This window comes from Notamacropus eugenii, chromosome 3 (assembly GCF_028372415.1).
Source record: "Notamacropus eugenii isolate mMacEug1 chromosome 3, mMacEug1.pri_v2, whole genome shotgun sequence".
NCBI lineage: Eukaryota > Metazoa > Chordata > Mammalia > Diprotodontia > Macropodidae > Notamacropus > Notamacropus eugenii.
The window spans coordinates 44,617,216-44,631,022 of NC_092874.1; the positions used below are offsets into that span (position 1 = coordinate 44,617,216).

The window sequence follows — 13,807 nt, forward strand, 5'->3', positions numbered from 1 at the left end:
CTTGGTTTCTTTCAGGGCTGGCACCAGGTATCATGGTTTCTAATGGAGATCAAAGGCAGCTGTCAGGGACATCAAGCGGAGTATACAATAAACATGATGAGGGGGGATTCAGAAAGGTAATTAATAGCACTGCATTCTGTAATTGAGTTAAGGAGAATGAAACATGATTAATTCATTACCAAATTTTTATGAATAAATAAAAAGGAGCATTTTTGATGAAGGCAGGAAAAAGATATTCATGAGTGTCTTCCTAATCATTTACACAAGGAGATTTCCATTGTTCTGAGGTCCTTCGGTTTCTGATCCTTTTCATCTACAATCTACCTGACAATCTTTCATTAGGAACATCAAAGCCATTTTTGAGAGGAACTATCTACTGTATCACAAAGAATTTACAACCTCCACAATGGGATCAGATACAAGAAATGATGTACTTTAAGAAAAAGAAATATCTCATTGTGCTAGTGTGACAGGTAGTGGAAAAAAAAAGCCAGCAGAAATCTAAGTGTTCATGAGTACCTGAAAATTTTTATACAGTTTACTTAAAATTAATGTAGAGATGTGTGAAAGGGAAAGTTGGGTCATTTTCATCAGTCTCTTTTTAAAAAATAAATGATTGTCAAATATTCAGCATCTATAAATCTACCTTTCCTCCCCTCCCTCCCCTGGAATTAGGGACCTTAGGTGGAGTTGCTTACTGTATTATGTTATGCAAGGAAGTTACCAGGTCCAAATTAGCTATGGTAGGAACTATTTTTCTTAATGGGGACCACTGTAGACTAAACAAATATCCTACATATCTAGTGTTAGCTCTGCTATTGTGAGACTTGGAAAAGTATTTGATCAATCTGCTTTTGCTTCTGAATCTAAAAAAAAAACACAAGAAACCTGTTGTTTGTCATTTGCTACTTCAACAGGAAATTATAAGGAAAAATGAATTAAAGTTCTAAATTCTAAATGACCAAAACATGGCAAATGGTTTTTAAAAAATAATATCATTTGGCAATTACTGTTGTCAGTCTGAGCATGGAAGTCTAGTCTAGTTAATCACTGAAAATTTGATCATATGTTGTTAATTGTCAAAGGTTACAGTGTTGATCCCCCAAATGGGCCAATCATTTCTGTTTCATAGCCAGACTGCCCTAATCTCTAAATCAAAATTTCATGCCTATGGTCACAAGAGGAAACAAGTGAGAGAGTATATAGATTAATCAATGGCAAACTATTGCTACTAGCAAATCAACTCTGAGTGCACATCGTATGTGTAGGAGGTCAATGGGGCAATATCTGTGTGGAAAGGACAGGGAGGCAAATACTCCCATTCCTCCCAGAGGCTCCTCCAAGACAGTCCTGAGCTGGAGGTAAGGTGGCTGCTCTGTCCCAGCGTGGGATCATTAGGGGCTAATGGTCAACCATGGTCAGCAGGTCTCCCTACCCTTCTGCTTCCTTCACTTCCCTTCAAAATGATACAATCAGGTATTCTCCTGACGGTGGCTATCCAATAGAAGCCTATTCTTTCTTTCGCTTTAGAGTCATCTATTCTCCTTTCAAATAAGTACATTTCAAAAGAAGATCCAAAAAGGAGAACAAGAAAAGAAGAAACAGTATTGTACCGCACTCCTCACTGGCTGGTTACCTGGAGCGCCATCCGAACCACACCAGACGTGTAGACGAGCATGCAGTGCAGAATGTCAAGCAGGGAAAACAGCAAAGCACTGGCCGTCTTGATGTTGTTTTTATTATCCATGTCCAGGTACAAGGCTGAGGTTTCAATTAAAAGGGTGCGTATATGACGGACCAACCCTGAGGGGAAAAACAACAGGAAAATTAACTAGATATAGACATGTCACCCCTGCAGAATGAGGCCAAAGACGCCATGGAGAGGATGTCACCAGAGAGCTACCCACTCGGAATTTGAAAGGGCAAAGGCAGAAACATGAGGTGCATTTGGGGGAAAATGTGTTAAGTGAGGAATTACACTAGGGAAAGTTAAGAGGTAAGATTAGTGAAGTAAGTGGGGAGGCAGCTTGTGACAGAAAGGCCTTGAAATGCAGACTTCCAGATTTTATTGTTTTAGCAACAAAAAGATATTTTTTAAGTTTGAAAACAGAGGAATGTAGCATGGCAAAACCAGGATTTGATAAAGATTGCTAGATGAATAGAAGCAGGGAATAGGAAACTGAGGATAAGGAGATAAGCTAGGAGTCCACTGAAATTGTCGTGACCTATTGAGGGTGTATGTTAGGGCAATGTGGCATTCAGAAACTCCATGGTGGCTTTGATGAGTAAAGCAGCAAGTGCAAAGCAAGATGGGCAAAAGCAAACAGTCTTCATTTTCTGTCCATCTCCAAGTTCACGAGCACACTAGGATTAATCTGGTGACTGAAAAGCTCAAAGACAATGCATTATTAATGAAAGGAATTAGTATTAACAAGGAAAGAAAAGAAGGTAAGGAGGGCATGGGGGAACGGGAGGAAGGGGGGTAGAAGGAAGCAGAAATCATACTTTGTTAATCCCCCCCAAAATTTCAAGGATTATTTTCTTTTCCTATTCAACTAAATCTCCACATACAATCACATACAAAAACAGTTATTTTGAAATAGTTTTGATGGGCTCCAGGAAAAGCAAAATGTTAATAATGTGTACAGGTGCTTCTCAGTTCTAGCTCCTGTGCCATACTATACTAGCTGTTTCTTAAAATGAGTATACAGATCCCATGGAAAGTTATCCTTAGAGACACCATAATTCTTAACATATCAGATGTTTATCTAGTCATTAGTGAACTAGATAAAATAGGATAAAGTTAGGTTATACAGCAGACAGAACACAGGATTCAGAATCAGGAAAACCAGAATTCTGATCCTGCCTTAGACACTCACTAGCTGTGTGACCCTGGGCAAGTCACCTGCTCTCAGCCTCAGTTTCATCTGTAAAATGGGTTAACGATAGCCCCTATCTCGGAGGTTTGTCATGAGAATCAAATGAGATAATGTCTGTAAAGCACTTCGTGAACCCTAAATGATGGCTATTATCATCATCACCATTAGTATTCATGTGATTGTAACTGATGATACTGACATGGTGTATATTTATGTAATGCTACTAGGAAGAAATACTTCTCCCACTGCCAGTAATAATTGCGGGTCTAACAAAAACCAAGTCGATGACCATTTCACCAGAATAAATTTTAATAAACCTAGCTATGTAGTACAATAAAGGGAAGACTATCATTACTAACAGCCTGAAAAAATCTATGTTGTCCAAAATTTTTTTTTTAATTAAATTTATTTATTTAACTTTTAACATTCATTTTCACAAAATTTGGGGTTACAAATTTTCTCCCCTTTTATCCCCTCCCCCCCTCAAACACCAAGCATTCTAATTGCCCCTATGACCAATCTGCTCTCTCTTCTATCATCCCTCTCTGCCCTTGTCTCCGTCTTCTCTTTTGTCCTGTAGGGCCAGATAGCTTTCTATACCCTTTACCTGTATTTCTTATTTCTTAGTGGCAAGAACATTACTCAACAGTTGTTCCTAACACTTTGAGTTCCAACTTCTTTACCTCCCTCCCTCTCCACCCCTTCCCTTTGGAAGGTAAGCAATTCAATATAGGCCAAATCTGTGTAGTTTTGCAAATGACTTCCATAATAGTTGTGTTGTATAGGACTGACTATATTTCCCTCCATCCTATCCTGTCCTCCATTACTTCTATTCTCTTTTGATCCTATCCCTCCCCATGAGTGTCGATCTCAAATTGCTCCCTCCTCCCCATGCCCTCCCTTCTATCATCCCCCCCACCCTGCTTTTCCCCTTATCCCCCACTTTCCTGTATTGTGAGATAGGTTTTCATACCAAAATGAGTGTGCATTTTATTCTTTCCTTTAGTGGAATGTGATGAGAGTAGATTTCATGTTTTTCTCTCACCTCCCCTCTTTATCCCTCCACTAATGAGTCTTTTGCTTGCCTCTTTTATGAGAGATAATTTGCCCCATTCAATTTCTCCCTTTCTCCTCCCAATATATTTCTCTCTCACTGCTTGATTTCATTTTTTTTTTAAGATATGATCCCATACTCTTCAATTCACTCTGTGCACTCTGTCTCTATGTATGTGTGCGTGTGTGCATGTGTGTGTGTGTAATCCCACCCAGTACCCAGATACTGAAATGTTTCAAGAGTTACAAATATTGTCTTTCCATGTAGGAATGTAAACAGTTCAACTTTAGTAAGTCCCTTATGACTTCTCTTTGCTGTTCACCTTTTCATGCTTCTCTTCATTCTTGTGTTTGAAAGTCAGATTTTCTTTTCAGCTCTGGTCTTTTCATCAAGAATGCTTGAAAATCCTCTATTTCATTGAAAGACCAATTTTTCCCCTGAAGTATTATACTCAGTTTTGCTGGGTAGGTGATTCTTGGTTTTAGTCCTAGTTCCTTTGACTTCTGGAATATCCTATTCCAAGCCCTTCGGTCCCTTAATGTAGAGGCTGCTAGATCTTGTGTTATCCTGATTGTATTTCCACAATACTTGAATTGTTTCTTTCTAGCTGCTTGCAATATTTTCTCCTTGACCTGGGAACTCTGGAATTTGGCCACAATGTTCCTAGGAGTTTCTCTTTTTGGATCTCTTTCATGCGGTGTTCTGTGGATTCCTTGAATATTTATTTTGCCCTCTGGTTCTAGAATCTCAGGGCAGTTTTCCTTGATAATTTCATGAAAGATGATGTCTAGGCTCTTCTTTTGATCATGGCTTTCAGGTAGTCCCATAATTTTTAAATTGTCTCTCCTGGATCTATTTTCCAGGTCAGTTGTTTTTCCAATGAGATATTTCACATTGTCTTCCATTTTTCCATTCTTCTCACTTTGTTCTGTGATTTCTTGCTTTCTCATAAAGTCCTTAGCCTCCATCTGTGCCATTCCAATTTTGAAAGAACTATTTTCTTCAGTGAGCTTTTGAATCTCCTTTTCCATTTGGCTAATTCTGCTTTTGAAAGCATTCTTCTCCTCATTGGCTTTTTGAACCTCTTTTGCCAATTGAGTTAGGCTAGTTTTCAAGGTGTTAATTTCTTCAACATTTTTTTGGGTCTCCCTTAGCAGGGAGCTGATCTGCTGTTCATGCTTTGACTTCATGTCTCTCATTTCTCTTCCCAGCTTTTCCTCCACCTCTCTAACTTGATTTTCAAAATTCTTTTTGAGCTCTTCCATGGCCTGAGCCCATTGGGTGGGCTGGGACACAGAAGCCTTGATTTCTGTGTCTTTGCCTGATGGTAAGCATTGTTCTTCCTCATCAGAAAGGAAGGGAGGAAATGCCTGTTCACCAAGAAAGTAACCTTCTATAGTCTTATTTCTTTTTCCTTTTCTGGGCATTCTCCCCAGCCAGTGACTTGACCTCTGAATATTCTCCTCACACCCACCTCGCCTCCTGATCCTCCCAGCCAGTGTTTGGGGTCTGAGATTCAAATGCTGCTTCCAGCCTTAGGGCTTCTGGCAGGGGCAGGGCTGCTATTCAGTGTGAGATTATGTTCAGGTGCTGAGGTCGGGGCAGGGCCACCTCTCAGGCTCAGTTCCCTCAGGGGGTTTATGCACAGACCTTCCACAATGGATCCAGGCTCCTGCCCCCTTGGGGAGCCCCGGTCTGCAGCTGCCTCTCAGCTTCTACCTCCTGGGGGGGCCTGAGTTATGGGGGCACCCCACTCCCCTCTCGACCCGCCAAAGAGACTCTCTCACTGACCCCCGTCACCTCTGGGTGGAGGGACTTGTGTGGCCACTGGAGATCCCGTCCCTGAAGCCTGCTTGGATCTGTACCTCTCGGTGCCGCGGCCTTGGCAGGTCTGGGCTGGGCTCCGCGTCTGCAGCGCGACAGACCTTTTGCGAGAGGTTTGCAGGTCCCTCTGTGGGTGGAGGGACCCGCGTGGCCACTGGAGATCCCGTCCCTGAAGCCCACTCGGATCTTTTCCTCTCGGTGCCGCGACCGCGGCAGGGCTGCACTCAACTCCCAGTCCCGGCACCCAGTCCGCAGCGCGAAGGACCCCCTGCGAGAGGTTTGCAGGTCTCTCCGGAACAGAAATCTCCCTCGCTCCAATGTTCTGTGGCCTCTGGGTGCAGAATTCGCCGTGAGTTACTTCCCTGTAGCCGTTCTATGGGTTGTGGGTTCGGAGCTATGTGTATGTGCGTCTTTCTACTCCGCCATCTTGGCTCCACCCCCCTATGTTGTCCAAAATTTAACCACTAACACCTGTCATATCAAGTTGAATGAGTCAGTCTATGTGTTTTTCTAATGATAATCAACCAAAATCTGGATATGAAATTTACCAGCACTGAGAAGATAAAAGTGGCAAAGCCTCTCTTGAATAAACATATGGAGAAGGTGACAGGAAAGTGACTGACAACTGACTCAACCTAGAACTCTCCTCCTCTGTTCAAGGGTTAATAAAGAGCTATCTACAAATTTAAAAAAAAAAAAAGATTAAATGAGAAAAAGTAGATAAATGGGTTTTGAACTAGGCATGGAAGACAGTCCACAATGGCAGGTGATTTTACATGTCACTAGCCAGACACACAGACATCACTAGACATACCCATCTGGAGCAATCTATTGGAAGGATCACCTTTAGGAAAAACAGAATCAAAAGGCTGGAGCAGAGCTTCAGAGGTCACCCTCTTTTTCTTTGTAGTTTCAGGAAGTCTAGGACCATTCCTCCTTACCGAAGCACAAGCCAGGCATGAACCAGGGAGTTATAGAGAAGGGCTTTTGTGCCAACCTACAGTTGGAAGCTGTCTGCAAAGTAACACTCAACACACATCGAAAATGTCCTTCAGTGAAACTGTGGGTTCTTGGAAGACTGAAATAATCCTCATGTGACCTACTGCACTGAGCTGTTATAAGGGTGAGAGTCCTAGCCTACCATGACTTACTAACATTATTGTAGTGATACTGAACAGCTGGCACACCAGACTTCTGTATCAGTTATCAATTGGCATTAGTCAGTTAACAAGCATTTATTAAGCACCTATGGTGTGCCTCAGGCACTGTGCTAAGCAGAGAGGATACAAAGAAAGGAGAAATCTCCATCCCTGAGCTCAAGGAACACATATCTAATGGTGTAGACAACAATGTCAAAAACTATCTATACAAGACAACACACCACAGTGTAAACAGAAAGTCATCTCAGAAGCAGGGCACTAGTGTACAGTCAGGAAAGGTATGAAAAAAAGCCAGGAGAGGAATGTTTAGAACCAGGAAATCCCTGCTTCTAGCAGCAAACTATAATCCAGGGATCAAAATGGGAACCTGGAATCACAGATTCTGAAAATTTTCTTTCCATGTTAAAAGATATACATTTTGTTTTTATATAAGGGGAATGATGAGGAGAATCTGGGTTGGTTTAGAAGGAAGGTGGGAGTGGAAAAGGCCTGGTTTTGCTTCCATAGGCCCAGTTACTCAGGACTGGTGAAACGTATCTTCATCTGGTATGAAAGGAATGGAACAGGATACCAGATGCCTTTGTTTTCTCACACTGAACCAAGGATGGAGATTTGTGCAGGGTAAGAATAATATACCGAATTTATTTTTTGTACTTGGGAGATGAGCTCCAAGAAAACTATCCTTCATTTAAAGAAAATAAAAACAAAAATGGGAAGGAGGCTTATCTGAGGCTCAAGCTGCAATCAATCAACAAGCATTTAGTAAGTGCTTACTATGTGCCAAGCATTCTTCTGGGCATTGAGGAGATAAAGACCAAAAAAAAACCCCAAAATGAAACAATCTTTTCTCACTAGAAGCTTGTCTGTTATACTACCATCACAAAAATGTTGGCTGTAGCTTTTGAGTTGGGAGAGAACTCAGAGGTCATCTGGTCGATGTCCCTCATTTTATAGATGAGAAAACCAAGGCCAAGAGGGATAAAGTGACTTGTTTGCTATCAGATGGGTAGTAAGCTGCAAAGCAGGGTTTGGACCCAAGTCCTCTGACTCAAGTCTTTACTTTCCCTAATGAACAATATGTACTTTCTTAAGAAGAAAAACAAAATTTGGAGACACATGGCTCAAATATTCTTCAAAGGGGGAAAAGTATACAATGGTACTACTAAGAGGTTATAAAACTGAATCTAGATGATGTTTTTAATACTGTAGACTTATCACAGGACCACAGAATTAAGAACAGAGAGGGCCAAGTCATCCAGAATGTATCCCACATCCATCCCCTTAGGCTGCCATCACTTCTTGTCTGGATTTGCAATGGCTTCCCGCTGTCTCTCCTGTCTAAGCCATCCTCCACACAGCTGCCAGCTTACTGGCATGGGCCAATCCTGTCACTCTTCTTCAAGAAGCTCTGATATTCATTCCCTCTTGCCACTAAGACAAAATACCCACTTTTCTATTTGGCTATTAAAGCCTTTAGTTACTGGCTCCAACCCATCTTTGCAGGGTGATTCTCCATCATGAGCTCTAAAGTCCGGCTCAACTGGCCAGCTTGCCCCTCCTCTGCCCTCTGTGTGTTTGCTTCGAGCATCCCTGCTTCCCTCCACCTCACAGAATCTCAAGCTTCTTTCTAAGCTCAGAGTCTAGCTTTTCTGAAGGTTAAACTCAAGTCCCATCTGCCATGGGAGGCCCTTAGTTGTTAGCCTTCCCCATTCTCAACTTATTTTGCATTTCCTTACCTGTCTACACATTATGTGCCCTTTGCAGAAAATAAGGTCCTTGAGGGTAAGAGTTACTTTTCCTTTTCCTTTTATCCCCACAATGGTATAATGTCTTTTACATAGTAAGAACTATTTGTTAAAATGAATCACCAAAATGTTTGTAATTCCTGGTGCTAAGTCCAAATGTGAGGAAAGCAAGTAGATTGCAGACCTGGAATTTCCTAAACATGAAAGAAGTTTATGTTTTATTTTATAGAGCAGCTTTTTTTTCCTATTCCTATCCCCCCCCAAAATTTGAATTTAAGCATGTAGATCAAAACACATCCTTTTGCACGAATGTCCTGAGAAAGCTTAGTACATATATATATATTCATATATGCATATATGTACATGTATACACACTTACAAGCACATACATACAGCACAGTCAAAATGCATGACCAAAATGGTGCCTGGGTTCTTACATGATTAACACAAAATTGGATAATCACCTAGGTCCAGAGAGAAAAGAAAATAATCACTCTGACCTTTTCCAAGTATATAATTTATATCAGATACCTTCTCTTGAAAGTTATAATGTCCTTATCTGGCTAAAAGGAAATGAAATGGGGAGCCCTTGAATTCCAGTCATGCAAACATGTTTTTTTGCACGTGCCCAAAGACAAGCTCAGGTATCATACTTCAAGAGATAAAAACTTTGGATAAAATCAATTCAAAGGCAGAATTCTGAAAGATAACCACGAGAAGAAGAATAGATTACTATATACTGAGGATACCAACATAACCCAGAGGTAACTAGAGGAGAGTAGTTTAGAATTGTTACATACACAAATCTTAAACAACATTATCACTGAGAATCCTAGTGAGAAGGGGTGGATGTTGATTTAGGAAATAAAAATTTTGAGGAAACATTACTTTTCTGCTTACCTAAAAGATAAATTTCATGCCTTTCATTTTGATCTATGATTTTAATCAGCAATATTAAAAGCAGTGGCTAGCAATATCTTGAAATGTCACTTCCTGGGAAGTCGATAGTACAGGATAAAGAGAGTGAAGATACAGGAAAGCAAAAAAAAAAAAAAAAAATGTAACAGCATATCCTTAACCCTGACATCAACTACCTCATCTGGGGCAGGCTGGCTGATTCCCAGTCCATATATCCGCTGCTTCCCAGTCAGTGGTACATAGAGCTTGGTGGGGAGCCTTTATTCTTTTATGTTTCATTCAACAAATGTTTATAGAACATCTAATGTAACTGAAATCAAGCCCATTGGCCTAGATGAAAATTTCTTTTCTTTTTTGAAAAGAAGAATAATTAGTATTTTAAGGTTTGCAAAGTATTTTACAAACATATTTCATCTGATCCTCATAGTACCCCTGAGAGGTAGGTGTTTTTATTTTCCCACCTTCACATTTGAGGATACAGACATACAGTAGTTAAGTGACTTGTCCAGGGACACATAGCTAATGTCTAACATTTTCCCTTCTTAATTCTTGTAGAATTGCTTGCATTTTTCAGGATCTTTCAAACATCACTGACAGTGGCTAAGCAATCACATCCACTAGCTTTTTTTAGTACCTGAAGATAGTCATATGGATCAGGTGGCCTGAATTCAATAAGAGGGAAAACAGATGTCTGTCCTACAGCACATAGGTGGTGCACTGGATAGAGGATCTCTCCTGGAGTCTAGAAGACCCAAGTTCAAGATGGGCATCAGATATTTGGTAACTGTGTGACCCTGGGCTGTCACTGAAGCTTTGTTTGCCTCAGTTTCCTCAACTGTAAAAGGGAGGAAATAATGGTCCCTACTTCCCAGGGTTGTTGTGCCTGGCACAGCAGGAACTTAAAAGACACTTTTTCCCTTCCCTATGATCTTACTTCTCCTGGGCATCAACTTCTGATTAATCATTTTTTCTGTTGTCATTCCAATGTGAAGGTCAGTCTCCTTTGCAAAGAAAAGAGAAACCAAAGGAGGACTGAGCAGATCAGACTCCTCTCTGTTGGCAATTATCAACACTCTATCCACTCCAAGCAAAAGTCCTTGCCTTTCTTAGATCCGTTTCCTTCCAACGGAGCCAAGAAAAGCTCCCTTTCTCTTGACCTCTGCTTCCCTCTCCGGCCTCAGCTCATTCTGAGCATCAGTGCTGCTGGTCCCATTTCTTGTAGGACCATTCCACACTGTTCCATTCATCTACTATTGTCTGGCCTTGCTTCTATCTTCTCGATGTGCCTTCTTAAAGAGGTTAGGTGGATAAGATGTCATCGAGTTAAAAAGAATCTCAAATGCTAGTTAAAGAGTTTGGAGGTTATCCACTTTATAGCCACAATCAAAGTTTCCCATGCTCAGGGATTTCATTCAATATGAGGAGCAACAAGGGACAGCAGGATAGGCAGCTTGGGAAAATACATAAAAAACAAAACAAAACATTGGTCTTTAAGTAAAAAAGACATAGATTTTAATTCCTAGGCTTTTAATTCCTAATACTGGCTAGCTGCATGACCCTAAGCAAATCATTTAATCTTCCTTCTCTTATATGAAAAAAAGTTGCATTAGTTATGAAATGAGAGGTAATCTAGTGCTGAAAATGGAGGTCTGGCCTTGCAGTCATGAAGATTTAAATTTAATTCCTGCCTCTGACACATACTGGGCATCTGTCTCTACAGTCTAGAAGTTACAGAAGAAATGCCCATGGACTGGCAAAGAGAGTTTGCACACTGGGAGTAAGCCCCAATGATGGAGCCAAACCAAACCAAAAAACAAAAAAGCTCAACTTTACAAGTGTATTGGGTAGAAAGATCTTTGGAAACCTTAATGTTCTAGATAAATACGAGTTAATGACAATTCCAAGACTCATGATGGAAAATACTGTCCACATCCAGAAAAAGAACCATGGAATCTGAATGAAGATTGAAGCAGACTATTTGTTCTCTTTCTTTTGTTCATTTGTTTGTTTCTTCTTCCTCGTGGTTCCTCCCATTGGTTCAAATTCTTTTTTATAACACGACTAACGTGAAAATATGCTTAACATGAAAATAGAGGGAGAGCCTATATAAGTTTGAACACTGTCTTGGGGGGGGGGGGGAATTTGGAACTCAAAATCTTATAGAAGTGAATGTTGAAAACTAAAAATAAATTTAAAAAAATAAAAAAGGACCATCAAAAATAAATACGTATAAGTTAATGTTATTATGAAAAAGGCTCTGTTCTAGGTAGTACAGAAGATAGAAAGAAATGTAAACGCCCATGCATAGAGCCTGGCACACAGTAAGAGCTTAACTGAATTAAAAACAATCCAATCCTGGCTATTAAAGTCTGCTTAGGAGATAAGAAATGCACATAAGAAATTGTAATTCAAGGTAGTATTTGACAAGCACTCCCTAGGTTATGCAGACAGTAAGTGCTACAGGAGTCCTGGCCATACCCCGCTCAGATGATCAGGAAACATGTCATGGAAGGGACAAGATTCCTTTGGTGAGCCCTGCATACCTCAGCCCCACCTACTCTTCTGGTCTTTGACCACCTCACAGCCCCCATGGTGCTGCCGGCTCCAGTGGTCCTGGCTCCCTGGCTGTATCTTAGACAAGAACCTCCACCACTTAGCGCTGGGCATTTTCTCTGACCATGTGTATGCCTGGAATGAACTTCCTCCCCATCTCCATATCCTGGCTTCCCTGGTTACCTTCAAGTCACAACTAAAATTCCACCTTTTTCAGGAAGCCTGTCCCAAGCCCTCTAAACTTTAGCACCTTCCCTTTGTTGATTATTTTCTACTTATCTGGTACATCATTTGTTTACACTTGGTTGTTTGAATGTTCTTTCTCCTATTAGATTGAGAGCTCCTTGAAGACAGGGACTGTCTTTTGTCCTTGTTTTTGTATGGCCAGACAGTGCCTGGCACATAATAGGTGTTTTATAAGTGCTTACTGAGTGAGTGAATAGGGAACATTTCATAGGACCATTGGATCACAGCACTATAGCTAGAAGGTGTGGGTCACAACCCCATTTGGGGTCATGAAAAATTTAGCAGCAGTAAAAGGTTTCTGAATGCACAACTATGAAAAGTTAACTAAAAATCAAATGTGTATTAAATCCAAGGTGTTTCTGACAGCCCTTTAGGGGCCCTCAAACGTCTCCAAAACACGAAAAAATTTAAGAAGTCCTGCTCTAGTCCACCCCTTTCATTTTAGTGATGAGAAAATAGACTCAGAGGTGTCAAAAAGCTAGTAGGCAAGTATCAAAGTATCAAAGGCAGGAGTTGAACACAGCCCTTTCTACTCCAAGTCTAGTACTCCCTCCACACTATGACACAGCAATGGGAAGGCTGGGAGGGGAGGTGACTCATGCAGAGAGGAGACCCTGAGCAAAGGTGTAAAAGGTGAGGTATACTGGTGAGACTGGAGTGGAGAACAATTGAATCTTAGAGTTGGAAGGGCCCTTGGAAATCACTGAGTTGTGCCAAGGGAAGAAGGCAGATCCTAAAGAACAAGTTATCAGAACTATGTAAAAGACAGCAACATAAAACAGCAATAAAACTCTGGCTAAACACCACTGAGGACGCTGGCACTGCCCAGTTAAAGTGACAACACAGCTTGCCTTTCTTCGGACAAATGTGAGATCACCAAAAGCTGACTTACAGCTACTATTTGTTGTAAGCCCTTAGGGTTTGTGTGTTTCTCTGTAGCTACAAACAAGGCTCTTCAATGACAAAGAAATGACTGAATCTAAATACAGAAAGGCAAAGCTGGCATTACTGGAGTCTTCCAGAAGAAAACTGGCAGAGTAACATGGGATTAGATTCTAAGATATGGTCTGTCTTAGACATGATCACAATCATATCCTTAGACTGTAAGCTTTGGGGGGACAGGGGATGTTGGTCTCTTTTTGTATCCTCTCCATTTTAGCATAGTGCCTGGCACATAGTAGGCACTTAATAAATGTTTATTGATTGATTGACAGCAACAATAATATTAATATCTATTATTTATATACCAAGCTAGTCTGAAAAATCATTTACAAACACATTATTGCATTTCTTCATCACAACAACTCTGGGAGGTTAAGAGCTACTATTATCCCCATTTTATAGATGAGGGAGGTAGAGGTTAAAATGAGTAGCCCAGGGTCACATAGTTAGTAAGTGTCCGAGACCACATTGGATCTCCAATCTTCC

General features: G+C 40.8%; 1 protein-coding gene across 12 annotated transcripts in view; it reads right to left on the bottom strand.

Annotated features, from left to right (window-relative positions):
• The window catches only part of ULK4 (unc-51 like kinase 4), a 674,194-nt gene that overhangs the window by 222,460 nt on the left and 437,927 nt on the right, over nucleotides 1-13,807 (bottom strand). For all 12 annotated transcript variants that reach the window (XM_072651430.1, XM_072651427.1, XM_072651429.1 and 9 more), the window contains one exon: nucleotides 1,637-1,803. In XM_072651430.1, the coding sequence (XP_072507531.1) occupies nucleotides 1,637-1,803 (167 nt within the window). The remainder of the gene's footprint in view (nucleotides 1-1,636; nucleotides 1,804-13,807) is intronic.